Source organism: Trachurus japonicus, chromosome 8 (genome assembly GCF_045865225.1).
Source record: "Trachurus japonicus isolate A0001 chromosome 8, Traja_1.0".
Taxonomy (NCBI): domain Eukaryota; kingdom Metazoa; phylum Chordata; class Actinopteri; order Carangiformes; family Carangidae; genus Trachurus; species Trachurus japonicus.
Genome location: NC_140914.1, coordinates 26,000,457 through 26,028,285, shown reverse-complemented (window position 1 = coordinate 26,028,285; position 27,829 = coordinate 26,000,457). Strand labels below are relative to the sequence as shown.

The 27,829-nt window shown below is 45.5% G+C and overlaps 2 protein-coding genes across 16 annotated transcripts in view; both read right to left on the bottom strand.

Moving 5' to 3' along the window:
• Positions 1-994: 994 nt before the first annotated feature.
• Positions 995-4,341, bottom strand: kpna2 (karyopherin alpha 2 (RAG cohort 1, importin alpha 1)). The gene is made up of 11 exons (XM_085785028.1): positions 4,296-4,341; positions 3,925-4,040; positions 3,684-3,824; positions 3,352-3,440; positions 2,968-3,236; positions 2,764-2,858; positions 2,319-2,582; positions 1,994-2,227; positions 1,673-1,855; positions 1,386-1,535; positions 995-1,256 (listed from the first exon to the last, which is right to left on the bottom strand). Exons 2-11 carry the CDS (start codon positions 3,982-3,984, stop codon positions 1,167-1,169), a joined length of 1,575 nt encoding a protein of 524 aa, XP_085641154.1. The 5' UTR covers positions 3,985-4,040; positions 4,296-4,341; the 3' UTR covers positions 995-1,166.
• A 1,342-nt stretch (positions 4,342-5,683) lies between these two features.
• bptf (bromodomain PHD finger transcription factor) overlaps positions 5,684-27,829 on the bottom strand; it is a 29,951-nt gene continuing 7,805 nt past the window's right edge. For 5 of the 15 annotated variants that reach the window (XM_085785010.1, XM_085785011.1, XM_085785013.1 and 2 more), the window contains 27 exons: positions 25,869-26,093; positions 25,701-25,783; positions 25,175-25,527; positions 24,627-24,758; positions 24,319-24,448; positions 23,434-23,569; positions 23,041-23,349; positions 21,380-22,946; positions 20,838-20,962; positions 20,533-20,661; positions 20,271-20,421; positions 19,862-19,976; positions 19,504-19,750; positions 18,785-18,952; positions 18,170-18,306; positions 17,969-18,080; positions 17,609-17,850; positions 15,033-16,131; positions 12,715-14,168; positions 12,546-12,628; positions 12,142-12,367; positions 10,581-11,128; positions 10,313-10,489; positions 9,580-9,772; positions 8,224-8,308; positions 7,870-8,056; positions 5,684-6,517 (listed from right to left, as the gene is read on the bottom strand). In XM_085785010.1, coding sequence (XP_085641136.1) covers positions 6,478-6,517; positions 7,870-8,056; positions 8,224-8,308; positions 9,580-9,772; positions 10,313-10,489; positions 10,581-11,128; positions 12,142-12,367; positions 12,546-12,628; positions 12,715-14,168; positions 15,033-16,131; positions 17,609-17,850; positions 17,969-18,080; positions 18,170-18,306; positions 18,785-18,952; positions 19,504-19,750; positions 19,862-19,976; positions 20,271-20,421; positions 20,533-20,661; positions 20,838-20,962; positions 21,380-22,946; positions 23,041-23,349; positions 23,434-23,569; positions 24,319-24,448; positions 24,627-24,758; positions 25,175-25,527; positions 25,701-25,783; positions 25,869-26,093 — 8,453 coding nt within the window. In that variant the 3' untranslated portion in view covers positions 5,684-6,477. Of the gene's footprint in view, positions 7,404-7,869; positions 8,057-8,223; positions 8,309-9,579; positions 9,773-10,312; positions 10,490-10,580; positions 11,129-12,141; positions 12,368-12,545; positions 12,629-12,714; positions 14,169-15,032; positions 16,132-17,608; positions 17,851-17,968; positions 18,081-18,169; positions 18,307-18,784; positions 18,953-19,503; positions 19,751-19,861; positions 19,977-20,270; positions 20,422-20,532; positions 20,662-20,837; positions 20,963-21,379; positions 22,947-23,040; positions 23,350-23,433; positions 23,570-24,318; positions 24,449-24,626; positions 24,759-25,174; positions 25,528-25,700; positions 25,784-25,868; positions 26,094-27,829 lie in introns of all 15 variants that reach the window. The other 10 variants (XM_085785020.1, XM_085785025.1, XM_085785024.1 and 7 more) reach the window with 7 other exon arrangements.

Sequence of the window (27,829 nt, the reverse complement as noted above, 5' to 3'; positions counted from 1 at the left end):
TAACTGTAATTCACACACACACACAGACAGGTCCCAGTGTGTCCTCTATGATGAGTCCTTATGGTTTTTAATGAGTTATAAATAAACACACAACCCACGGGTCTGTCTGTGGCACTTTTGACTCTTTACAAGGGCGCAGCTCCAATATATAAAGCCAATTTATATTCCTGTAGATTATTCCAGGATTTATTTTTATTTATCTATTTCTATTGTATATGTGTTACCTTCTCATACCTGTGATATTCAGGTGTCTGTGTGAGCCAGCATTCAACATACCAGGGCTCTTGAGGTAGTGCATGGATTGATAATGGAAAAGAAAACTACTGGTTGACACTGTTCAGTTTGTGAAAACCACATGAAAATGTAGATGCTTTTTTTAATGACAGATTTCAGTTGTATGTAAAAAGAATAAGCAACACCTTACCATTAGTAATTATTTGAAAGTTCACAAAAGTGTGAGACAGAATTTTTCAACTCTCATAATAATGATGTCCCTATAATTGCACGGTGAATAGTAGAATTTGGACCTGAACGCAATGTAGTTTTGTATCTGTATTATATTAGGTTAGATTGGAGCAAAAAAATGGATATTGTGAGGTTTTCTTTTCCCTTTGTTGGGAGTTAATGAGATGGTTGACAAGAAAGACTGTCACATCTTTACACTTCAAAAGAAGTTACAGCTCGAATCAGATCACTAACATGTTATCTCACCTCTGTGTACAAAAACCAAGAGTGTGACATCAAACTTGAAGGGTTTTTTCCCCCCACAATTACAGGCATGAGTTAGGTATAAATTACATGCAAGCAATTTGAGAAGAGTATACAATGGACCAGATATAAAACCAGATTTTGGTGAGCGCTGACTCCCCCAGAACATGACCAAGAAGACTAACCCAGTCTTGAGGCATCATTCACTAAGAATATGGATACAACGTTGCAACAAACCACTAAAATAAACTACAATAGCTACTTGGTGTAAATAAAACCCCACACATGATCTTACAACTTTTATTTACAATCAATCAGGTTTTTTCCAGAAACATTAAAACGGTATGTACAATACATACAAGAAAAAGAGCAGAAACTCAACAATTACATGAACAAAAGGACAAACAGTGGTGATGAGGGTACAGTACAGTCGAGAGAGGAGGCATTAGAAAAGTTATCTAGAAATTGAAAGTGCTCTGGTCCTCATTGATCTGGAATGCATAACCGTCAGTGGTTGTTTCTGGGGCCACAGATTGCACCACCTCCTCCTTTAAAAAAAAAAAAAAGAAGAAATAGAGAGAGGATAAAAAACAGTTAGCCCACTCATGTTCATTGCAGAAAAAAAGAAAAAAAAAAAAAAGAGGTCATTCTAAGAAAATCTGTTCAAAGATACGTACCTCCTCAGAGAAGTATTTCTCAATCAGGTTGAGGGATGCTTTGTACACCAACTCGTTCTCATGAGACTGCAGAGCCTCAATCTTGTCCAGTCCACCACATTCTTCAATCATGAGACTCAGCTTGTCTGACTCTCCCATTTTATCCCCAGCCTGACAGGAAAACACACATCAGCATTAGTATTTCCCAGTTATCTCGTCAGCTCTGATGACAAATAAGGAAAAAAAAAAAACCTAAAAAACTTTGAGTTTGCATTTTTATTTTTCCACCCCTAACACAAAACACTCACCAAGAAGATATTGGTGATGGCATCCAGGATGACCAGGATAGTTTTGCTGTCCTTAGTGGAGAGCAGAGTCAGAAGAGGCAGAAGCACATTGGCTTGAACAAGGTAAACCACCTGCTCAACAGTGCCCCCGCTGGTGAAGTTTGTAACAGCCCAAACAGCTTCTTTCTGAGTTTTGTAGTCACCCTGCAGATAGAGAGGAGAAAAAAAGACAATCATGAAGGAATGTGATTGACAGCAATGTGCTGGGAGACATTCAATTATATTCAACCCACAAATGAGGGAAATCCCACCGATAAAAAAAACAAACAAAAAAAAACATACCCGTGCAAGTGTTTCGACCAAGTGTGGAACGAGGCCTGCATTGATGACCTCCTGGATCTGGGTGTCCCTTCCTGCAGTGATGTTGGACAGAGTCCACGCCGCCTCTTTCTGGATGTTAGCCTTTTTGTGGCGCAGCAGTCGGGCGAACATGCGCAGGGCCCCAGAATCGAGGACCGCCTGAGTCTGCTCATCTGTACCGGTCACAATGTTGCCGATGGCACGCAGCGCAGGAGTCTGAGGAGAGGGGTTGAAAGGTCAATTTAGAAACCGAGGGATTTACTCGTGTTGTGTACCAAACACTAAGGAGTGAGGCGACAATACGTACAACAACAGGCAGCTGCTCGAAGCCAAGCAGCACCACCAGGCGGGAAATGACGCCAGTTTCGATCACCACCTCAATGCGGTCATTTGCACCATCTGTCAGGTATGATACGGCCCAACACGCGTCGGCCAACACCTCCAGGTCGTCGTGGTGTAGCAGACGAATGAGAGTGGGTAAGATCTGCTGGATGGCGGCCATAGGCGGGGAAGGGTTCTTGTTGCGGCAGAGGTTCGACAGCGTCCATGTCACATTTCTCACGTAGCTGGTCTGCAGAGCAATCAAGTAAGAGAAGGGCAGGGATGAGTTTGACATTGAATTTCATGTAGTTACTTCATGGCGCCCCCTAGTGGCCCATATGAATAAATGCAGTATGAGCAAAAAGGCAAGCAATCTGAACATTTAAAAAAATATTACACAAATTAAAAAAAAACAAAAAAACAACACTTACAGGGTATGCAGACAGGTCGGGGATTGCCAGCAGGCTGAGCAGAGGGGCCACAGCTCCGTGCTTGATGACTCTGTCTCTGAGATGTGATCCATCACCTTAAAAAAAAAAAAAAAAAACAGGGAAAAGAGAAATAATGAGCTTTGTTTCTCTCCAGGCAGTCACAACCATCTCTAAAAAAAAAGACACAAATAACCTGTTAATTACCAGCAATGTTTCCCAGGGCCCAGACTGCTTGCTCGCTGATATGCTGGTGGGGGGATGTCGCCAGGCTTATGAAAGCAGGAACGGCTCCGCCCTCCACCACAGCAGCTGTCTGATCACATGTCCCAGAGGCGATGTTGGTCAGAGCCCAGGACGCTTCAAACTGGATGGGAGGACAGTCTGTGTGCGCCAGGAAAGACACGAACTTGGGGATCAGACCCACACTGATCATCTGGTCAATGGGAGGATGCTTGTCACGGGAGAGCAGTTTCCTGTATGCAGAACAATAGAGTACAAAGTGAGTCACTGCTGCAGTAGTTGGTTGATCTTGAATGTCAAGTAAAGCTCATTGTACAACGTTTGTTTCATAAAGTTATTAGTTATTACCGTGCAGCCTGTGTGGCCTGCAGCTGGGACTCTGCGTTCCCGCTGTTCACTCCTGCGACTATCTCTTCGACCGTCCAGTGCCTGGCAGCCTGCAGATGATTACATACCATTAGCAATGCATTATGGGATACACAGGAGCTAGACAAAATCATAAATGGCAATACACACTGCAATACTGGTTAACAGTGACGTCATCTTGAATGCTGAGAAGACTAGTAAGTGGACACTTCCTGGATAAAATTACTATTTAATTTTTTTCTTTAATGGACAGAAATAAACATTGTTCGGTTTAAATAAATGGATTTAAAAACAGAGACATAACGTTAGTTTACCTGGCAGTTTTGGCTCCTCTCTTGAAGAGGAGAAGTGGCTTCATCAGGAAATGCGGCCACATTTCTTCTCTTGAACATCTGGTCATCTTTCTTGGCCTTGCGGAGCTCCACGTTCACCTCCACTCTCCTGCGTCGAAGCTCCTGCAATATTTGAAAAAAAAAAAAAAAAGAGCGTTTATAAGGAGGTGCTCTTCAGCTAACGTTACCGTCTGTGGATAACACCCCTCGGGTTAAAACTCACATTGGCATCTTTGCCTTTGTTCTTGAACTTGTTCAGACGGTCGGCGTTCTCGGAGGACATTTTTCAAGTGTCAGGAAGGCTCAGCAGCAGAAGAAACAAGTGTTGTCGGATTATTCCTGCACAAAAAGTTAAAAAAATAACATCAAAAAGTTAGCCGACAAACTTTGAGCTGCCTCGTGATACTGAAGCAAGGCGGATGACAAGTATGTCAAGCTAGGCAGAGCGTCCACTTTTCAAAGGCATAACGTTACTAAACGATAGCTCAAATAGGAAATATAGCATACAGCAAACATGGAAATTTACATATTATTTTCGAAAACAAAACTGTATTCCTTCTCATAAAGTCACCTAGGAGGTCAGTTCGCTCTTACCTTGAGCTGTGGCAGAAGTTGTAGTACATAGAAAATGCCGCACAGACCTTTAAATTCCTGCAGAAAAGCCTCCTGATTGGCCTATTCGAGCGAAAGCATCCAGCCGCCGGCGCTGATTGGCCCGTTTAAAAAAAATCACGGAGCTAACAGGAAATACCGTCACTGCACTTTAAACATCGCGAGAATACCCACGAAAAATACTACACCGACTCTGGGTCAGTTTTCTGCCATATCTAGGACTTTTCAGTGAGCGACTGGATGATGGATCAGCTGTTCCCGGATCAGTGTACTGCGGGTCCAGTGACGGACACGTTCCTCCCATAGACTGTAAAAAACAGGTTCCTCCTACAGGGAAAGAATTTAGAGTTTATCCACGTCTCAAGTTTCAAAGTAAACACATGTGGCTCTTTTGTATGTTCTTATCATGTTTATTGAAAATAAAACATCTGTCTTTGTTTATTTTTAGCAAATACGTGAATTTTTGTCCAAATACACTATAATTTCACAATTTAACTAAAATCTAAAAGTAAAAAATTTTAATAGGACTGCAACACAGCCAGCTACATTGATTACTGATAGTGAATACTGATTGTGTTCCAGATGACACATTTTCTTTAGAAAATGTTAGGGAAAGTGAAAAATTACTAAAGGGTCATGTCTGAAACAAACAGTTAACCATTGTAAAAAGAAAGAAAGAAAGAAAGAAAGAAAGAAAGAAAGAAAAAAAATGTACACATTCTATGTAGACGAATTAATTTTGATTTTATTAAAACTGTTACAGATCAGTTTGTGTCAATTGACCAACTGATTTGTTTACTACAGTATCACTCAGTGACTGACAGATAAGTCAACTTGAATCTGTCTCTGTTTGATTTGTTGTTGTTGTTGTTGTTGTTTTGTTCTGTTTTGTTTTCGTTTGTTTTATGTATGGTAAGAATGTTGCTCAGTGACAGATTACTAGAATAATTAGATATTGAGTGAGGGGCAGGCAATATAAGAATCTTCTCCTGCTCCCTTCCAACCAATGAATAAGAAATGTTGTGATTTGCCTATTGTCAAATTGTCAAATTGCCTTGGTTGGAATAAATAAAAAGAAAGGAAGATTATTTCAACCCACAATGATAGATTTTGGAGTCCGTGGAACACTTTATACCTGCCCATTCTAAAGCCAGCTGTACTGAAAGCTATTGTACAAAACATTTCATGTTTTATCTATCCCTCATTTTTTTCATTGGATCTATATTTACAAAGTCCCTTCTTTATGTGCCATTTACTGAGCTGTTCTGTACACAGACCCCTCTCATATACTAAAACTTCACAAATTAAGGTGTCAACAAACCCATGTGTGCCACTGTCTGCCACAAAAACACAAGAAGGGGAAATCAGTCTTTTCATTTTATTAAGTTCCATATACATCAATATTTCTTCAGCTGTAATACAAAAAAAGAAAAAGGAATCAAGTCAAAATCTGACAAATTTTTACAAACAGGGCAGGAACCTTCAAATACATGGTTTCATCCTTCTCAGTCAGTCAGTCAGTCACTACTGCAGAGCAATTCATTTACAATAGCTTATTACCATACTTTAAGTAGGTTATAGGAGTTTAACCAAGCAGACTACTTTTGTCCAGATATTTAGTACAACTGTCTTTCATGCCACTTCAGACTAAACAATGTGTGGAAATGGGAGAAATAAAAGTTGTTCCACCATGATATCTGAATTTAGACATTAAACTCTTGATACATTATGCTCAGTGAAACTCAGCCATTGTACAGTCAGTATTCAGTTTCCTATTTCTTGGACATGATGACCACAAGGATGGCCTGAGGGATTTTAACAAGAAAAAAAATAAAAATAAAAAGACTGAGATCAAAAAAATAAAGTACATGGAAATATGAGAGCTCCTTTAAGAGTCTTTTCTCCGAGGTAAACTTTCTTCTGAAATGCCTCAGTTGTTCGCTCCTCAGTACAGTCCCACTGATGAAGGTCCGAAAAAGGTCCCTTAGAAGCAAAGGGCATCTCTGCCTCAACAGTTCAGTGAAAGCAGCAGTGCCGGCTGCACCATCAGTCAGAGGAGCAGATCCCAAACACACGGGCTGAGGCAGAGTCCGTCACAGAGTTACAGTTCAGAAAAGCCATATTCTTGGCAAGTGCATTTTGTTTGAGCAATGTGCGATGCTTTCTAAGAGGCTGGAGAAGACTGTAGCTTGTTGTTATGAGACCTACAGAATGTGGAGAGAGATGAAAATTGAGAGCCCTTCATTTTGTTTAGTATGGTGACATCTCAAGAAACAGACACAAAAGAATGCGGCGGTGTCGGCAGAGGATCCTGCAGCCATGTTGGTGTAATTTTTATTGGGAATGCCTTTAGTACTGAAGAAATCTTCCACAACTACAAAACTGAGGTTACATTTTTAAGTGAGGAAAAACTTGAGGTCAAATTCCTGATTCTTCGTCGTGCAGTTTGGTCTTCTAAAACAAATACTATCTAAAATGGTTTGCTTCATAACGATTTAAAACATCCAAACATTCAAATTCAGACATATCTTACAACCATTGTACATGATAAAATGTATGTACACTCAAAACAACCACCGTAACAACCAGCTCAAGTCACACTCCAGGTGGAGTAACATACAAAATGTCACATAAATATCTCTCTTATAATAAAATATGCAGCTTTATATATTCTTATATCTGGTAAGGTCGACATTCTCAACATATCCAATCCATCTCAGATGTATAACAGAAAATAAATACAAGTTCAGAACTTAAATGTGTTTAAAACAACCTAGATACTGCAATGATTGTTCAAAAAGGCCAATATCCTGATTGGAGGAAAGCATTCCCCTCAATAACGTGATTAACGCTCATCAACATGGCTGCCATTCTGTCATTATTACCAAAAACATGGTTATTGAAAACTTGAAATTGGGTGACGTTGACATGAAAGCACATTCGGTGTTTTAAGTGTGTGTTCTTGTGTATTTTTTTTTCTCCTTTCTTTAAAAAATGGATATTTAAGATTTTCTGGAAACAGAACGTTTCCATGTCATTAGCATCCAGTCCAGACTCCAGCTAGACTGGCCCACTTAAGAATCTGACAATCTGTAAGAAAGAAGAAAATGGAATGGCATAAATCAAAAGGCATGCAGAAAAAGGTGAACAGACACAAATGCAAGATGATACACGGTACAGATGTCACATGACACAAAGGTTTGTTAAGACATCAGACATAATGCCTTAATGGTTGTCAGCTGTTGGTTTTAGTACGGCCAGGCAACCCTTAAAAACCGTTGATCTGTTTAAAGCTAACTCTACTCTAGCAGTAAAGCACATCCTACTGCCAATTACAACACTACAGACATGCCAGTGCTACAAACAAAACTAAAAAAGTGAGTGGCAGGCATGAATGCAAAAAAATTAAGATATAAAATAAATGAAACTAACATGACAGCCAGTGTGGTCAAAAGTTGAATCAAGAAGTTCACAGCACGCAAACGTCAGCATGGAGAAAGAAGAGAGAGACCTGGGAATCTTCAGAGTGTGCAGCGGGAGGATCACCCAGCCTTACCTGCTCGCTTTGAAACCCTTGAGCTTCTGCACGAAGAAGGCTTCGAGCACTTCGGCGCACTGAAAGAAGGGCGTGTCGTTGGGGTTGTAGTAGCGGCAGTTGTCGAAGATTTTGGTCACGTCGGCCACAAACTCTGTCAGCTTGTGGTAATGTCGCTTTTGCAAACGGGTTTCCATTGTGGAGAAGTCTACGAGAGACACGTGTCAAATGTGAGAAGAATGTGCACAGAATATCATCATACATACAGTTTGGATTAGTTTAGATTGTTGCATGAGTCTAGAACCAACTAGAACCATTCACGATGAGAGGCAGACACAGCGGACATGTTCCTCTGTAAGAAGCAGCCACTCTTACCCATTGGCTCCTTGATCACCCGATAATAATCAGGTGCATCATGGGGATCCACTGGTTCGAGGAAAGGCCATGCCATTTTGTGAGACTGTTGAAACGAAACAAGAGAAGGTTATCTTACTTTTAGTGGTGTAAAACAAATGGAAAAACCATGTATTTAAATGACAACTGAGAGGTGCAGAAAGTGGTGAAAGGCACTTTCTGAAAGTGTCTTTCACACCGTTAGTTTCTGTCCACATCACACTTGTTGCACTGTTCTTCCTGATCGTGACTTTCATTCTCACAAGGGTGGGACTCCCTGTCAGTTTTGAAAACAACTAAGAAGACTATAATGGAGCCAGAGGAAGCTGGAAGACACCAGTGATGTGATCAGTCTGTTCCACAGTGAAGTGAATTAAAGGGGAACTATGCAAGTCTGGTCACTTTTCCGCTGTTTTGGTTGCTTTTTTTTCTGTTATAAAAACTCACTGCTAACCCTCCTCCCTCCCCCCCAGCCATGTGCAATTATTTTCTACGAAGCCGGAGAGAGGGCAATCCGTGGAGCGATGTCTACCAAGGTGGGTAACGTTAACAAGAGATTACGGATTACCGGGCGTGTGTGCTGTAAAGCAGTCCATGATCCGAGATCTGGGACACTGGGTCGGAGGCACTGATCTTGCAAGGCTGGTTTTCGCCCAAGAGACTCTAGTGGAAGGCAGAGAGCCTCCATTCTTCCCCTAACAAGTCATTTGACCATCATAATTACTCCAAAGCTGTTTAACTTAAGGTGCAAATCTTGCAGAGTTCCTCTTCAAGCTCACATTTCTGCTCCTTTGTACAAATCGTAACCTCACATTGTAAGGAGCCATTTTTTCCTATTGCTACATAACCAGTGGTACTGCAGCATTAAGAGCTGTTTACTAACCAGTCAAAGGGAAACATTGTGAGCTGCCTCCAGAGATGGAAAGCAACCATATTATTGTGCTTCTCTTTTCTAAACTGAGAGCTCAGATCCAGCTGAACCTGTCTCATCACTTTCCAACACTGAGTCACTGTAGAACAGTCTGCCCTGAAGAGGTGGCCCTTCTCAGAGGACAAATTATAACCTCTTGTAGTGTAATGACGGCTGAAGCTCTGCTAAGTCAACAGCTGCTCATGCCAACGCTGCGCAGCAATAGCAAAATGAACAAATAGCTCCTCTTAACTAAGATGTAAGTCGAGCACAGAGAAACTTTTCTCCTTCAGCTGATGAATATGAAAACAGCCTCTTAATGTGCACAGTGAAACTCAAACATCCAGGTTACACATCGATAAGCAAACACATCATTCAGTTTTTAATCTATGCCAGTAAAGACAGTTAGACCCACGCAGGTGTCGTACCTGTAACGAGCGTAATATTCTTTTCAACCCCTCGTAGTCTTTGTCGGTGAGCGGCGTGAGGACTGTCATGGCGTCTTCTGTCGACTGGCACTGCGGGCACACGTACACGTCGATGTGGGTGGCCTCGCTCTGCAGGATGCCCACACAGCGGCCGTGGTACCAGTTCTGGCAGCGATCGCAGCCTATGTAAAACCTGTTGGGTGGTAAATCAGACACATCCTGTTTAACACACCAACAGAAGACTGTATATGTGCAAAAGAATGAATTGTGAGAGCTCAGGTTTCCTACACCACATGCATAACGCCACTCTGCGTTTCCTAGATTATGAACACTGGGTTCAATTTTGACCACGTTGTGATTGTTAACACTTAAAGCAACACTATGTAGTTTTTCAACCTTAAAATAATGTTTCTAAACTCATCAAAGCTGTTGAAGATCTTTTTTCTTTTGTAAAAAGGGTAGGCAAAATAAGCATGAGCTTCAGCCTACACCTTTTCGATTAGCTTCATCCTGCATTGTATTTTGTTATATTGGAAGTAAGTAAATCTCATTTGTTGAAGGGGGGGTTAAATGCTAATCGAATAAACGGAACTAAAGTGAAGTAAAAAAGCAGTACTAGTACCGGCAGTACTAGTACTACCACTTCAGTGAGTTTAGAAACATTATTTTAAGGTCGAGAAACTACACAGTGTTGCTTTAAAGCTGCTGACAGTTATGTATTGTGAAGCCATACTGTGATTCGTCATATGGCGTCCGGCAGATGCAGTACAGCTCCTCGTTGCTTGCTCCCTCCTGGCCACGTTTACAGTCGTTACACACAAAGTCCTCCAACTTCTTGGCCTCCTTCTCCGTGATGCCGACACACGCGCCATGAAACCAGTTGGAGCAAAGGTCGCACCCTATGTAAAACCTGAGGGGAAAACATCATTGAGATTTTTTTTTGTCTCGATGACATCATCATCGTCCTGTGTATTACAGAGGTGAAATGTCAGGGAGCTTACTTTGACTCGTCGTAGGCTGTTTTGCAGATACAGTACAGTTTGGTGTCTTTCTTGTGATCCTTTGAGGTAGAAGAGAGCTTCTTCTTCTTCTTGTGTTTTAATGAGCTGGAATCTCTGTCCTTTTCTCTGTCTCTGTCCTTGTCCTTGTCCTTGTCCTTATCTTTGTCTCTGTCCCTGTCCCGGTGTCTGTCCCGCTCCCGGTTCCTCTCCCTCTCACGATCTCGGTCTTTGTCTTTGTCCCTGTCTCTATATCGGTCTTTGTCCTTGTCCTTGTCCCTGTCCCGTTTCTTGTCCTTGTCGTGATGCCTGTCCCTGTCTCTGTTTCTGTCTTTGTCTCTCTCCTCTTCCCTCTTGCGTTTATGGGATGAGGGGGGTGAGGTCACTGTGTGGCTACTGTGAGAGGAATGTGTAGGGTGAGAAGGATGGGAGGAGTGGGCGGCGGCGGCGGCTGCTGCTGCTTTGACTGTTGCCGCAGCAGCTTGGGTGATAGCAGCTCGGGCTTTTTCCTTTTCCTTCTGTAGCCTGGCGATGTCCCGTCTCAGCTCCTCCTGTGGACACAAGACATGTCAATTTCATTTGTACTATTTTGCAATTTGTATGTTAAAGGGATAGTTCAACATTGTATCACCACGCTATGAGATGATAACGGAACGTTACGAGTTGGAGTTGTTTTCTAGGTAAATTCCATAGACTGTAAAAAGAATGGACGTAGCGTCCGTGACGTCACCCATTGGTTTTGGGGAGTCGTTTTTGTGACTCAAATATGGCGGCCTGAACAGTGCCATGTTGGATTGGCCGGCCGAGAACCCGCCCACTGGCCTCGAAGCAGCTGTCCACGGAGCTGCTTGGACCTGTCACTCAACGTTTCCGCGCCCTAATTGGCCAGAGTTTTAACCTAATAACAGTAAAACGGTAGAGTTAAAAAAAAATTCACCCCCCTCAGAGTGTGTGCAGGGGTAGAAACTATAGATTGAGAAAAAAAAACGTTCTGACACCAGGCTTTTAACATGTTTATTGAGAATGTAAAATCTGCGATTTTAACATGGGGGTCTATGGGGAATGCTCCCTTCTGACACCAGCCCCCAGAGGAAGCCGGGGGGATTGCAGTTTTTTGAACGCGGAAGTGAGCTTCACTTCTCAGACCCACAACTGCCCCCTTGGTAAATTCATGCAAAACAGCTGATACGCGTTCCGGTCGAGGCAGTCTTTTGGCAAGTCTCTGCATTTGCCTCGAAAACGACTCCGTTATTATCTCATAGCATGGTGAATGTGCATGTCACAACTTGTCCACCAGAGCGTTTTGGAGTTGTTGGATTGTGTATTTGATGAGTTTGATGAGGGAAACCAAGAAATCCCATTAGCCTCCGTAGCGTAGCTCTGAGCAGTTTGCGGCTCTGCTCCGCCGTTCTAAAAATAGCTTACACTGACAATTAAAGGTAACGAACCTACTGCTATGACTATAGGGATTATGGCAATGGGCCAATATGCCAAAATGTTGAACTATCCCTTTAACCGCTTCATATATGCCCATCTTGGTGAAGATGGCTGAACGTGAACTAACCTGAACTTGCAGCTGCAGCTCCTTGTCCAGCAGGGCCCTCTTCTTCAGGATCTCTGCCTTCAGCTGTTCTTTGTGCTTGTACAGCAGTGCCGTCAGCTTGGTTGCGTTCTGCTTGGAGCGTTTCTGCTCCACCACCTCCTCCTTCTTTCTCTTCTTAGCTGCCTGCTTCTCGTCCTTCTCAATCTTGTCGAGAATGAACTTCATCACCTGGTTGCACACGATCATTCTGAAGAAAGGAAACAGTGCGGTGTTAGATATGTCACAGAGTAGTTTTTGGTAAAGCTAATGGGGATGGTACTGGGTGAACGTGCATACTCGGACTCAGATTTTCTTTTCTAGCTGTAATGTGGAGTAAGAACAGGGATCCTGCACAGGAAATAATCTGATTTGAAAAAGATTCAAACCTCTGGTTTTCCTCTCTCTCGGCTGCAGCCAGGCTCTTCCTCTGCTTCAGCTGCTCCGATGTAGCATTCTGCTTCACAACCGCCTGACGACAAAAACAAGGTTGAGTTAATGTCTTTGCTATGTAGAAGCTGGAAGAAATAAACTCTCGTGTGCTGCTCTGTGTCACACCTGTTTTTGGATGCCGTCGCCGGGGCTAACGGCCTGCAGGTTCTGCTCCTTCTGTTCCCTTTTAGCCTCGTGGTGTTTCTTCTTCTTTGGTTGTGGTGGTGGTTGTTGTTGTTGTGGTTGTTGTTGTTGTTGTTGTTGTTGCTGCTGCTGCTGCTGCTGCATCCTCTGAAGCTGCTCCTGGACACTCGCTGGCGCCTGGATGGTCACCATGTTCTGGATCTGGTGGGCCTGGATCTGACCCCCTGCCTGCTGGATCTGGATGGGCAGCTGCAGTTTGATCTGCTGGGGGACGGCGCCTCCCTGCTGCTGGGCCTGGGCCTGGATCTGGGCCTGGATCTGGGCCGCTACGTGGGGTGGCAGGGCGGACAGGAGCTGGACCGGCTGTTGCAGACCAGGAACGGTGATGAGTTGATGCCTGATCGGAGACTGGACCTGAAGCTGGGGCTGCGTCTGAACTTGATTTTGACTCTGAGGCTGGAACTGGACTTGGAGCTTAGCTTGGACTTGGGGCTGCTGGGCTTGGACCTGAAGCTGTTGCTGGACCTGGGGCTGCTGCGGCGACTGGACTTGAAACTGGGGCTGGGTTTGGATTTGAGTTTGGACCTGGGGTTGCTGCGGAGCCTGAGGCTGAATCTGGCTCTGTTGCTGGAACTGGACCTGAAACTGGGGATGGAGTTGCGTCTGGGCCTGAGACTGAACCTGAGGCTGCGGCTGTACCTGGGGCTGAGGTTGGACCTGAGGCTGTTGCTGTGCCTGTGGTTGAGTTTGCGCCTGTGTTTGAAATGAAGCTTGTACTTGGGGGTGGTACTGAGGTTGGACCCTCGCCTGGAGCTGGGCCTGGGCTGGGGCCTGGAGCTGGGGCAAGGTTTGGTTTTGAGACTGAAACTGCACCTGAGGTTGGATTTGAGCAAGGGGCTGTACCTGGGCCTGGGGCGCCCGTGGCTGAAACTGAACTCGGACCTGGGGGTGGATTTGGGTTTGTGCTTGGGACTGGAGATGAGTTTGAGCTTGGAGATTTGGCATTTGTTGGACTTGGCCAAACGGCTGGACCTGGATCTGTGCGCGGATTTGGGCTTGATGATGCGACTGCAGCTGAGTACTGGGTTGGGGCTGGATCTGAGGCTGGGAGGGTCTCACAGTGGTCACGACAGAAGAGACCGGTAATCCCTTCATGTGGACCTGCACTGCTGAGACCGGCATTTGAGGCACCTGCTGCATGGACACCACGGCCGGGTGCTGCACTTGTGCTTGAGACTGAGGAGTGAGAGATGCTTGAGGCAGAGGGGTGACGGGTGAGTGTGTGGAGACGGGTGCGGGGGCAGAGGCGGGTACAGTGGCCAGGACAGGCGCCTGGATGGGAGCCGCCGCCTGCTGCGCTGGCTGAACTGGAGTCTGAGCTTGAGATGCAGCAGGAGTCCAAACCTGCGGCTGAGCTGCCCTCTGCTCTGTCAGAGCTGCAACAGAAGGAGACATAAACAGATGCTGTTTATTAAACACAATAATTTTTAAAAGAAAACCATTATTTGGGGGCGGTGTTTAGCTCAGTTGATAGAGCACCCGCCCCATGTGTTGAGGCTACAGTCCTCACTGTAGGCACCGGTTCGAATCCTGCATCGAGTGGCCCTTTCCTGCATGCCATTCCCCCCTCTCATTTCCTCTCTCTCTCTCTCTCGACTGTGCTTTCAATTAAAAGGTCAAAAAGCCCCAAAAAATATACTTAAAAAAAAGACAACCATTATTTGGTTATGCCCCAAACTGGAAATATTCCTGGAAGAAGTGTTTGAAACACTTCATAAAGTATTTGGTGGAAATATTACAATGGACCCAATGGTGGCTCTACTAGGTTTATTACCCAAAGGCATCGAAGGAAGCGCCTAAAAATATCTTCCACAGTAACAGCATTACAGTACGGTGGTTGAAGCCTGACCCTCCAACATACAGTACAATATGTGGACTGAAAAAATAAAGGAAATATATCAAATGGAACAAATAACATACTCCCTGAGTTCAAAAAGATAGATTTATTAGAAGGTGGAGCTCTGCCATGGGTATAAAGTTACAGTGAGGAACCCATATATACAATATGAATCCAGTATTTTTTATTCTATTTTCTTTTATCTTTGTCTCCTTTTTTGTGTCATAATTGTCCCTATAAGCATTAAATTGTATCGAAAACTTGAGCAAACAGCAGATATGATGAATATGATTCTGTATATATGAGTCTGAATGAAACTGAAATAAAAACTCAAAAATAAATAAATAAATAAGTCAACCATTATACTGTTTATAGCTGGATGCTACTGTGATTGGTCCTTTACCTGGCACTGACGGTGTTGTAGAGGTGGCTGTGACCGGTGTGACGACCGCATTGGCCACAGCAGCGTGAAGAGGAACCGGAGCCGTGGCTTGGATTTGGGTTAGAGCTTTTGCTGGGGATGGGACAGCGATTTGGGTGGACACGACGGCTAAGACAGGAGCGGAGACGGGAGCAAGAGCCGGGGTCGGAACTGGAACCGCAGAGGGGAGAGAGGCGGAGGCCTGCATCTGGGGTGGGTTAGTAGCAGCTAGCGTAGCAGCAACTTGGGCAGTCTTGACTGAGACGGGGGCTACAGCAGGGGCGGGGGCAGCAATGTGCATCTGGACAGGGGCTGAGGTCGAGCTGAGGACATGGGTCTGGATCTGGGACTGGGGTGCGACTTGTCCCGAGACAGGTAGCGACACTGCAGTTTGTGTGGGGAATGGGCCTGGGGTGAGGGTGGAGACTTGGGTTTGGACCATGGCTTGGACGCTGGTTTGGTTTTGAGCGGCGACTGTGACCGGGGCGGGCACAGATCTTGCCATATGGGGGTGTGGGGCGATAGAGGCGGGTGTGGAGGATAAAATCTGCGTGGGGAGCTGGGCTGCAGGTTGTGGCAGAACAGGGAGAGGAGCGGGTATTTGTGACTGTGCGGGGACAGGTGACGGGGCAGCAGCTGAAACCTGTGTCTGGGCTGCAGCTTGTGCTGGAGGAGGCAGAGGGGCAGCAACCTGGGTTTGCATGGGCATCGAAGGCTGGGTGGGGGCCAAACTTGGCATTTGTGTCGGGGCAGGTATGGGTGCTGCCATCTGTGTTTGGGCTAAGGCTGAGGGAGTTGTCTGGACCTGTGCGATGGTTCTCGCTTGAGCTGGAGTTGACATTTGGGTTTGAGGGATCTGAGGCTTTGTGGGGCTGACGGTACTGGGTACGGAAGTTGGAGCTGCTGAGGATGGGGGCATGGGGGTGAAGAGGAAGCGCTGGACCTGGCCGTTGGGCATGGCCGCCTGCATTAGTTGTTGACCAGGGCCGGGGATGACCGTCACACCCTGTGGGATGATCTGCAGCTGACCCTGGGTCTGGCCCTGACCCTGGATCACCACTGTTAGTCCTGGGTTCCCACCCTGCAAGATGATGACAACAGCATTTAACCATCACCCAGAGGTCTTTAAGAAGAATATAAACCACACCAAACAACATTTGCAGCTGAGCAAGATGCTCAGCAAACACAATGGAGGTGAACAGTACAGGTCGCCTGTCCCTCATCAAACTCATCATATACAACTCTCATGGACAAGTTGTGACCTGCATATTCGCCACGTTATGAAATAATAATGTAACGTTACGAGACAGAGTTGTTTTTGAGGCAAATGCATAGACAAACTACATCCAAGACACGGCTGCTCAGCAGAGTGACTTCAAAAGCGCAAGTAGTTCCGAGTATTTGCTTCATTTGTCGTAATCTTACATAATTACACATGATTATGTCATAGCGTGGTGAATGTGCAGGTCACAACTTGTCCATGAGAGCATTTTGGAGTTGTTGGGTTGTGTATCTGATGAGTTTTGAGGGACAGGGGACCTGTACCATTCACCTCCATTGTGTTCACTGAGCAGCTCACGTCTCTGCCCCGTGGATCTCAAAACAACATGCACCGATAATTGAAGGTAATGAACCTACTGCCATGGCTGTAAGGATTATGGCAATAGGTGAATTTTTCAAAATGTTGAACTATCCCTTTAAGACAACAAATACATTTCCTATATTCAATGAATTGTGTATTACAGGGATGCAAACGGGTCAGGACCAAAAAAGAGAGGAATTGTCTGGGGGGGGGTGCTCACCATTAACAAATGATTATATTACAATATCATGGAAAAGTCAATTTCCAGTAGTTCAACCCCAACCAAGTATTGAGTGCATATAGATGGACATAGTTTTCAAAAGGCCAACATTTCTATATTAAAAATGCTTTAAAAAAAAAAATCCTTTGCAATGTTTCAATTTTGGAGATACTGAATTTTAGGTCTTCACTGAATGTTAGTCATAATTATTACTATTAAAATAAACTGAATAAATAAAGACATGGGATGTTTCATTCAGTGTGTAATGGACATATAATGTGTTAGTTTCACTTTAATTAAACACATTCTACATCGCGGAGGCGACGTCTCTCCTTCACCTCTGAAACGGGGTAGAGCTCCGTGGGAGACACCTGCCTGACACAGCAACGGACATGCACGGGGGAAAAAAATGCCGTCGCCGTCGCATCGAATGCACGCGGCTATGCGCCGCTTTGGGTAACGAGCACGCACGTCGCGCGTCTACATTGGAGGTCGGCTGTTACCAGTATAATCAGAGACAACCATGAATGAGTTCGCCTCCGTTTCACGTGATTGTCACTGTCAGCCTGTAGAAAAACATTTTACTGACCCCAGCTGAGACGCTGAGACCCCCCCCCCCCTCAAAAACAAAAACTCTTCGGATCTGAACCATTCACACAAGTCACCTAATAGGTCATGAAAAAAGCGAGTTTCGCTTTTCGGCGCGCTGTTTGCATCCCTGGTATTAGGAGGATGTCAAAGAAACATGTCCCTCACCTGAGCTCCCTGTGTAAGCTGCATGAGCTGTGCCATAGTTAGTTTGACTTGACCCTGTTGTGGTCTGTTGGCCGGGGCCGGAGCTACAGGTGTCTGTCCAGGAGCTGTGGCGGCTGCATGCGGGGACGGTGCGGGACCCGCTGCTGCTCTCTGAGCCGCTGCCGTCTGCACAGGTGTAGATCCGGGCACAGCTGTGGCTGCCGGCTGCCGGGTCAGCTGGGTCATCGCCTGCTGAGGTTGGCCTGGAGGGGATGAAAAAAGACAGAATCCTTTTTTTAAATTTTTATTTGTAACAGCAGGAGCCACAAGGCAGGATCGCATTTACTGGAGAAATGAAAAATGATCAGCAGGACAAATGACCTTGTTGAGCCAACGCTGGACTTCTGACCATCGTTGTGCCCACAGAGGTAGACAGGGTGGATGACTGGCTCATCGTAGTGCCTGGCTGTGTTTGGCCTCCTGCCGTAGTGGCCTGCAAAACAAACAAAAAATCATTCAATGCTAGATATTTCCCAGAGCTTCAAGTGAAATAAAAAGAAGATATGCTTAAAATCAAAAGACCTGTTGCTGAGTAGTTGAGCCTGAGGTGGTGGCTCTGAGGTTGATGTTGCCAGTCGTAGGGTGTAGTGTGCTGTACGTCCTCAGGTTCGCAGGAGGCCCAGAGGGGAAAATGCCCAGGACTTTCTGCTGGACTACACCTGTTGATAAGAGCAGTTATATGTCAGCAGAGGAACAAATATGTACTGAGCACAATGCAGTACTACATGTCATGGATGTACAGAAGCGGTGAGGCATGCACGAGGTGTGTGAGGAAACAGCTTTGAAATGTCATGTTCGATTATAAAAAACAAACAAACTGAAAAACATTTATGACATTTAAAAATCTCTCGCACTCAGCTCATGGGATAACTGGAGTTATAACAGAGAGAGTGGAAATGGTTTAAAAAACTGCACAAAACGGCAACAAAAAAAAAAAAGAGCAAGCAGACGTCTGGCCAGAGAAGCTCATCTGATGAGACAAATGAGGGGGGGAAAAAAATAGTGGTGGCATCATCCATGCGTAATGTCAGGACATGATCAGCAGGCAGAGTTCTGCCTCTCATGACACTCTTTCATCCATTTTGGTGAGTGAAAGCCAAAAAACCAGCGGGAATGGATGACACCGGTGCTCCCTACCTCCATGAGTAGCGGGCATGTTGAGCGTGACAATCTTGCTGTTAGCGGGCAGCGGGAGTTTGGCGGCGAGGACCTGGCCAGCCACAGTCACTGGGCTGCCAGCGATCTGGAAGGTTTGCTCTGAGGTGGCGATGCTGCTCGCCACAGTGGCCACCGAGCCAGAGGGGGCTGCAAGACACACCATGCCACCTGCGGTCACGCGTACCCCCACAAGGGTCACCACCACCACAAATCGCCAGTCTACAGCTGTGGTGTCCACTGGAAGGCTCGAGTCCAACAATCGGGGTTGGTATGTTAGCATTATCGATTTTGTCCTCTGTTTGAAATTCGGTGACACACAGCCTCGTGTGTATCCCTTTAGGATTTAACAGCCTCAAATATTAATTTAAAATCTGATTTTAAACAGGAGTGAAAGTGGACACCACGAGTCACAGTCAGTTTGGCTGATCAGTCACAGTTACTGACGCAGAAAACTGACACAAAAAAAAACGGGAAGTTGAAAAAGGTGAAAAGTCATGCCGATGACTGGCTTTTTACAAAGTAACATGACTGACAATTTCTTTTAAAAAAAGGAAAAATGATAGTTTAAAAACTGAAAACAAAAAGGAAGAGGTCCTTTGTATGTCTGCTCGTCTCTAAGCTAAAATCTGAGGGATGACAAGACACGTAGACAAGTCCTGTGGAGGATAACTCACACCCGTCGTCTTTCAGCTGCTTACCTGAGCTGTTGTTGTTCTGACCCTGCTTGACCCACGAAGCAAACGACTGCTGGAAGTTCTTGTCTTGCTGGAAGGAAACCGTTGAGCCCAGTTTGGAGGCGAGGACCATCTTGGCTCCAGGTGTGACCTGACCTGTCCTCTGGCCCGTGGACACCGGGGTGCTGGGAGTGCTGGCTGAGGTCGGGGTGGTGGTGGTTGTTGTGGAAATAGTGGCGGGTGTACTCGGTCTCAGTGGCTCCAGACGTTTCTAAAACAAAAGTGTTATTTTTTTTAGATGGAGTATTTAGAGTTTGGTTCCACTGAACTTTAACCCATAACATGGTCGACAAGCCAGAACTGTGGAAGACAGTGTTCCCACCTGCTGGGCAGCCAGTCTGGCCTGTTTCAGCTGATTCTCCAAGTGGGCCTTGACGTCCTCCGCTGTCTTAAAGGCCTTTGAGGAGTCAATGCCTTGTGATTTCTCCCTCTCCACCCTGTAAAACAGAGAAAAAGAGTGACTCTCGGGTCAATAGGTGCCCTATAGAAAGACGTCAGTGTTCTCTGATAAGATAAAATTTATGATAACATTCTTTTTCTTTTTTGTCTCTATACCTCCTGTGTTACATTCCATCATTGCTTTTGCCCACTATTGTGTTGTCTTTTGATTGTGGCCGCCGTCTGTCACTACCCTTTTCTTGTTTCTATGTAAGCGTCTTTGGGTCTCTGAAAAGCGCTATACAACCTAAATGAATTATTATTATCATTATCATAACGCTGTTGTTTCTCACCTCTCTGCAAAGGCCCTGATCTCCCACAGCTCCAGGTCCTCTTCAGGCACCCACGTCTCCACGGCGATAGGCCCGGTCAGCTTGGCTGGCTCCTGCTTCTTGGGCCTTAAGGCACTCGAGCGCAGACCTTTCCTCTGTGGAGTGGGGGTCTCTACTCAAGGGAGAAAATTGTCCTTGTAATTACAACACCTACAGCTCCTCCTTCGCTGGATCTTCGGGTTAAATTAAAATTCTACATTGTGTCTAGACATACGTCTCCTACCTTTGGGTGTGTCTCTGTTTCCGAGCGGACAGATGATCTTCCTGATGCAGTACTCTGAGCGGATGCCGTAAGGCCCCACGTCTCTTCGTTTTATAATCTCTGTCGTGGTTATGTCCGTGTCCGTGGTTTCTGTAGTGAAAATCAGACACATTAGGACAATTTGAAATGACGTCATTTACAGTCATAAAACGATACAAACAATATGAAGTGCATGTCTGAACAGAAATACAAACTTATAAAAGCAGAGTTCCACAAAGCCATCCAGAGAAAACGCCCAAAGGATGTGAAAGATCAGATGTTCTCACCTTTGCGAGTCGTCCCTACAGCAGAGGAAGGTTTAACACCCATGTCGTCCCACCTCAGACAGGCCCACAGCAACCTCAGCATCAGGCTGACCCCAGCCAGCGACCTCACAGTCTGGAGACGGTACCTAGGACACGCATTCAGAATAAAACATGAGCTACTTACTCCTACAACAGCGAGTGTCTGTACATACAAACTAAACCTGAACATGTTTTTATATTTTCATCATGGCAACTTAGCTCAAATCAACCATTCATCATGTAAACACAATAAAAACATACCATACTTAAGAGATTCATGAGTGTCCATTATCTAGCGTAACATTGTTAAAGGGATAGTTCAACATTTTGGCAAATTGGCCCATTGCCATAATCCCTATAGTCATAGCAGTAGGTTCGTTACCTTTAATTGTCGGTGCAAGCTATTTTTAGAACGGCGGAGCAGAGCTGCGAGCTGCTCAGAGCTACGCTAAAGTCATACAACAAGTGCAAGGCCCTACAGTTATTTTAAGCCCCCAAACAATGTGTAAAACTGTGACACGAACCTCCATGTGATACCAAACGTGGGCCGAGGTGAAGGGTAGGGCCATATGTCCAGGGCTGGCTTGGCACTGTAGTTGAAGATGGGCACCTCTCTGATGGCCGCCCTCCTCGCCAGCCTCTTCAGGTCGTCGTTGGGCAGGACGAAGATGCTCTTCTTGCTGCTCTTGGTGACAAATTTGCGGTACGACGGCAGGGCAGTGCCCGAGCGGGCCTTCTTGGACTTGGAGAACCTCAGGAGGCTGACTCGGTCTTTGGTGGAGTACTCTTTGCTAATCGTCATGGAGCTGCTTGTCGCGGAAGTGGCGGTGCTCTTGGCGTCGGCAGCTGGAGGTCTGGTCTTCTGGGGGACGACGGCGGCCCCGGGTGCGAGGGAGCTGGGCTGGGTGGTGGTGGTGGAAGTGGTGACAGAGGAGGTCACTCCAGGTTTACTGATGGAGCTAGATGAGTCGGCAGCGGCAGTGGTGGTGGTGGTATTAGTGGTGACCGGAGTCTTCGAACCGTCACTACTGCTGCCGTTGTCGGTGGCGTTGCTGTTCACGCAGGAAGGGCTTGAGGATGGAGGCTTTTCAGGAGCCGTTCCCATGGCTACATCCTCACTCTTACTCAGAGCGTCTCCCTTCTCTGCCACATGGTTCTCCAACTTGGGGACTTTCAGGGGCGGCGGGTGACACACGTTGGACGCATCATTTTGCGAGACGTCTCCGTTCATCAGAGACTTGACGGGCTCTTGAGTTTCGCCTTGGACTTGACTGGACGAGTCTGAACTAACGTCTGAATCGGCAGGAGCGTCGGCGCCAGTTTTCCCGTTCACCTGAACCGGACTGGTCTTGCTTTGGTCCGCCTCCGTCTTCTCAGCGTCTCCATGTGTGCCGCCCTGCTCCATCTCCTCATACCCGCGTTTTTTGGAAGTCTCTACCACTCGAGCCAGCTCTGACTTCTGGGTCTTGTCTTTGCTATCCATTGCATCCGATATACAGTTGTTTTTGCTGTTGAGCTCGGTGTTCGTTAAGGATTCTCCGTTCACCTCTCTGTGGGTCACGGCCTCCCCTCCGCTCCCCTGCTCAGCTTTTACCTCCGTCTGTTTGCTGTGGTTGGTTGATGTGGAGTCTGATTTTGCCTCCGTTTGCTCCTCTTCAAATTCAAGCTTTTTAACCACTTGGTCTTTCACCTGCAAGCTCTCCTCCTTCTCTTCTGTTTTAACCGATGGCGTCACCACAGGCTGCTGTTTGCCTAACGCGGCTCCTTCTGTCTTAACTCCAGCATTAGGCTTTAAGGCAGACATTTTGGACATCAGCAACGCCTGTCTCATCCGCTCCAGCCTCTGTTTCTCCTCCAAGGTGAACTGTTTGACCCGGCGCTCCAACAGACCGTCCAGTTTAGAAGGCTTTACCTTCTTCTTGTAGGCCGTCCGCAGCTGGAAGCCCTCGCTGACGTTCACCACGTCATAGTAGGGGTTCGACGGAGCCGTTTCCTCCGTCTTGGGCTTTTCAATCTGCTGGGCTGGTTCTTTGCTTACAGGCTCCACAGGCTCCACAGAGGTTGAGGAGGGGTCCTTGTCTTCAACTTTATCTGCATAGTAAAATCACACAGGTCAGCAGAGGTTGAAAATACATTTGATTTCCACAAAACAGCATCAAGGAAAACCAAAACATAATTGAGAGACCGTTTAATTTACCTTTCTCCTGACTTGAGGCCTCAGTTTCTGGGCAGGAGTCAACCTCCATTTTCTTATCTTCACTCTTATCTTCCACAGTCTTTCCTTCCTCCGTCTCTGTGGGTTTTTCTTCCTCTTTGGAGTCCTCAGGTTTGCAGTCCTCTGAAGTGGCACTCTGACTCGCTGCAGTGAGAGATGCCACTTCCTTGTCCTCATCTTTTGTCTCTTTTGTCTCTTCGTTTTGCTTCTCAGTCTTCTCAGGCGACTTCTTCTGGTTATTTGTGCAAGCCGCTGCAATTTCCTTTTTCATTTTAGCTGCTGAAAAGCGAGTATGAACTGTCAGTAGCAGAAGAATAAATTGAGGAAAATAAAAAGGTGGAATTAATGGAAAATTTCTCTCACCCTCCAGGTCTTTGCGGTAGTTTACATTTGTGTTTCCTGGGAGCTTTGGAACAAAGCGTGGCACATGGGTCTTACTGACCCAGCTCCAGCCACCGTAACCGGTCACTCTGTACTCCTCACCCTTCTGCTTCCACACCTGGATGGAAAAAACAGAAATTATAATGCTTTAAAACCAAATAGTAAGAGGACATTTGTACACATTTAAACCAGAAACAAAATATCAACTGGGAATGAGTTTTTGCTTTTCGAGCATATGCAGTAGTCAAGAGTAGCAGCAGCTTAACTGATCTAAAAAAAAAAAGTAATTATGTTTTGAACATCACAGGTTCCACATGAGACATAAACAAACATAATAACAATTTGAGACATCTGAACAGTTGGATAAATACACTGAATAAATAGTGAAATGGTTAGAAATAGAAGTCGATTCCAACTCCTTAGATTGTGTAAAATTTCTAGTTTTCTAGTTGACTTAACCTCAACAGTGATCAATTACACTGATCTACCATAACATTAAAACAGGTGACAGGGGGCGTCGTTTAGTTCGGTTAGTAGAGCAGGCCCTTTGCTGCACGTCATTCCCCCTCTGTCTGCCTCCCCATTTCCTGTCACTCTACTACTATTGATTAAAGGCAAAAGTCCCCAAAAAACAACTTTAAAACAGGTTGACTGGTGGTTTTAGTGTGACCAAGACGAGCTGTGAAGCCTAGGAAATAAACTAAACAAAACTACAAATTAAGTTTCAAACCAAATTGCTAATAATACAGAATAAACTCTTAAAGCAGACTATTGCTATACACCAATCAGCCACAACAATAAAACCAGTCTGTTCTGAATGTGAGTGTGTATCAGTATCTGTGGCGACAGGAGAAACTGCTCTTTTACCTGATGTTTGATGGGGATGGTGTACTTCACCCAAGTGGCCTGCTGCAGCGTCTCCTCGTCCTCCAGTTTTTTCTCTCGTTTTTTCACCTTCTCTTTCTCCTCCCGCTCCATCGAGGTCATGCGATGTAGCCTGAAGCAGGACAACGAGAGATATAAGGTACATGAGCACGTCTGAAAGGGGAAAGTTTGAATGCTCCTGGGGTAATGCTGCCCCACTTAGTGAAACACACTACATGTTAATGTGCTGAGCTCTGTGTATGTAGCGTGCTGCCTTAAAGCTCCTGCAGGAAGGTTTCTTCAGTCTTTACCTCGTGTGTCCAAGAGAATCTTTCCACACAGGCAGCATGACGACTGGTTTGATGGCACACTCCAGTATGGCCAAGGCCAGGGCAAACTCTCTGGCCTTGCTGCACATCTGCACCGCCTTGTTCCAGTTGGTCCTAAAAAAAAAAACAGTGATTAGTTGTATAAGGCAGCATGTAACAGATATTTTAAAAAAGCTTAATCGCATTTGAAAAATGTACACTTTGTTAAATGGATTCGTAACATTTATAAAATACTTTTAGTGTGGGGGAAGAATTTGAGAAATATGTTTATTCCCTTTCTGACTGAGTAAATGGAAAGATGTATACCCCTTCTATGTCTATTCTGTAAATATGTAGCTGAAAACAGAGACTGGAAACTGCTTGCTTGACAATCGCATAGCAGCGCCTCCATTATATCTTATCGCCATGCATTATACCTTATTTATAAATTACAAATTACAAAAATGAAGGTGTAAAAACAAAGCAATGAACTGTTGTGTACGTAGGTGCCTTTCAAACAACATTGAATTGCTGCCTGATGTGAGCTGTACCTGTGCGACGCCCAGTTAGGATGCATGAAGGGTCCGGGCACGTTGGTTTCCAACTGGATGATGGTGAGGCGCAGGGTGGAGACGGTGAGGCTCCGCGAGCCGTAGATGGAGCCGTTCCACTTGAACTCGGCGGCGGTGGTGAGGCTGAACTTGTGGGACAGGTGGCGTCTCTTGTCGTGGTCCTCGCGGTGCTGATGTTTGTTGAGGGCCAGGACGTTGGTGCTGTACTGGTTGTGGTAGACCCTGTATTTACCCTCCTGGCCCAGTTTGAACAGGGTGTTCACATTCACCGTCAGGTCTCTTTTCAAGAAGCTGAGTCGCGACGATTCGCCGTCGGAGCGTACGGGAGACGACTGAAACAAGAGACGGAATGTGAATAAATCAGTCGAGTCAATGCTAATATGGCAAATTTACTTGAACAAAATGCACAATACTGGGTCAGCACATAGTCGGTGGTGGAATAAAAATAAATTCTTTCAAAAGCAGCATTTTCATTGCAAAACCAAAACACACGACCCACGCTCACCTCTTTACTGCCTCTGGGTGTTTGGTTGTTCATCTCCTGTCCTGTTCTCAGCTTATCGCCCTTGACCCGTTCTTTATACTCCTCTGTCATTCAGAGAAAAGACGAACCATTAGCACAAAAACAAACTCAAACAACCAGTCAAACTGAACTGATTCCACTGGTGTGTACCTGTCCCATCCTGGCTGGTGAAAGAGGACTGAGAGGACCGGTCAGCCAGGTCAGGTGGGTCTGGTTTCCTGAGGATCCCAGTTCCAGTAATCTGGCTGCTGCTGCTGCTGCTGCTGCCATTCGCCTCTGGTTGAGACAACAGCTGTTGTGGCTGCTCTTGGGTTGGCGCCTGTGAGTCATCATGGTGTGCCACTTCACTGCTAGACACCGATTTATCATCCTCATCTAAAACAACAACAACAAAAAAAATACAGTAAGTATAACTGAGTGTAGGTGTAAATGCAGGAGTTAGTGGGAGTGGAAATGGATTGACGTTCTCACAGGCAACATGCAGTAAGCAAAGATGGCAGCTGTGTAAAATAAAGTGTAAAAAAAACACAAAAAAATGGATATTGGCAATGTCTCTAATTAGGAAATTCTCAATATTGCTTGTTCAGTGTATTACGACGTCTTAAATCTTGGCGTCAGCATACGACCAATGAACTGTTGAAAAATAAAAATCTTTAGTGGAATATTAAGTGTTTAATCAGTCTAGCTGGGCCTATAAAACCAAACCCATCTTGGACAGGAAAAGCTACAGAAATCCAAAATAAGCTGTGCACTTGCTGCAAAGCCAAATTAGACACCAGCTCTGCCTTTGGGTTTTGTAAGAGAGACTGCCTTTTATATGCAGCTCTTTGTTGACAAGGTAGCAGGTGGGGCTTCCAGGCAGAGAGCCTTTTGTCTGAGCAACACAAACCCACCCAAAGGCCCATAAATTGGAATGAGAATAAGGAGCCAGTTGTGACAGACGTGGCGCGGTAGCGGCTGCCAAGAACGCCGACTGCACGGTGCCAAAAGTGTGCTTTTCAAGACCATGATTGCAGGAGACGATATATAACAGGACGAGAGACGGATTTCAGGGACACTGTGCCACCAAAGCAGAAGCCGAAGGAAACAGCTTAGTTTAATGCAAGAGAAGAAACGAGGTGGACGGCAGAAAATGGCCTGCAACAGCTTAAGGTTTGAGTAGATCATTTACATCGGAGAAAATATCCTCTCACTATCTAATTAGATGTAAATTGGAGATAATGAAGAGATGCGGTGACAGGGATGTTCCAAAGGATCAGGGTAATTACGGTCACTCGAGTGTTGCGCAGAAGCTTAAATGTTTTAGATGAGCTGTTAACAAGGAGGGTGCATTTAACCACAGACACAGCTCTAAAGGCTTCCACAGGGTCGGGCGTACTGAGCGGCACGGACGTTTGAGGTTTCATAGTCGAGCGTACGGTGTCATATTTAAAACAGGTCGATGTGAAGACTTCCCGCCAAGCAGTCTGTTGTGTGACACCGAGTACGCGTGGTTGTAAAAATTGAGCTTTGTGCGGACGTCCGCTTTGGGTCCACATTGAGTCAAGTTCGCCCGACTATGTGGGGGCCTTTAAGTGTTTTGTCTGAAAAGTTATTCATCTCCTGGTAGAAGCACAGAGACCCCTGTTTTACAGTGTGAAGCTGCTGCAATTAGAAATTCAGAAAAGAGAGAGGGAGGGAGAGAAAAAATTAAGTAATATCCACCGGGGAATATTTATCATAAAAATGTGGGACACACACACGCGTTTGAAGCCATGCAGAGACATAGAAGAAACAAAAATGTTCCATAAATCACCAGCCAGCCAACAAAGTGAACACAAACTGTCCAAACAAATGCAAACCAAGATTCGTTTGTGAAATCATAGCAACATGAGATGCTCAAACCCGGCACACCGATCTGTCGAGACAGAATTTCAGAAATATATCCCTAGATCTCAAACGCAGCACAAATAATCTAAATTCAAAGTGCTGGAAAAACCTACAATCACCTTCATATTATGACCTGGTACCACTGAAGAGTTTCATCATTGTCTAATCCAAAACAGACCTAGGAACAGCTCCTCATGTCCATCTGACAACAGCAATGACAACGTATTGTCTATTGTCACTAA

Coding starts and splice junctions, on each gene's coding strand:
- kpna2 (XM_085785028.1), bottom strand. CDS start 3,984: ATGTCCTCCGAGAACGCCGACCGTCTGAACAAGTTCAAGAACAAAGGC. Junction 3,825..3,924: donor ACAAAGGCAAAGATGCCAAT/GTGAGTTTTAAC, acceptor CAAATATTGCAG/GAGCTTCGACGCAGGAGAGT. Junction 2,228..2,318: donor TCGAGCAGCTGCCTGTTGTT/GTACGTATTGTC, acceptor CCCTCTCCTCAG/ACTCCTGCGCTGCGTGCCAT.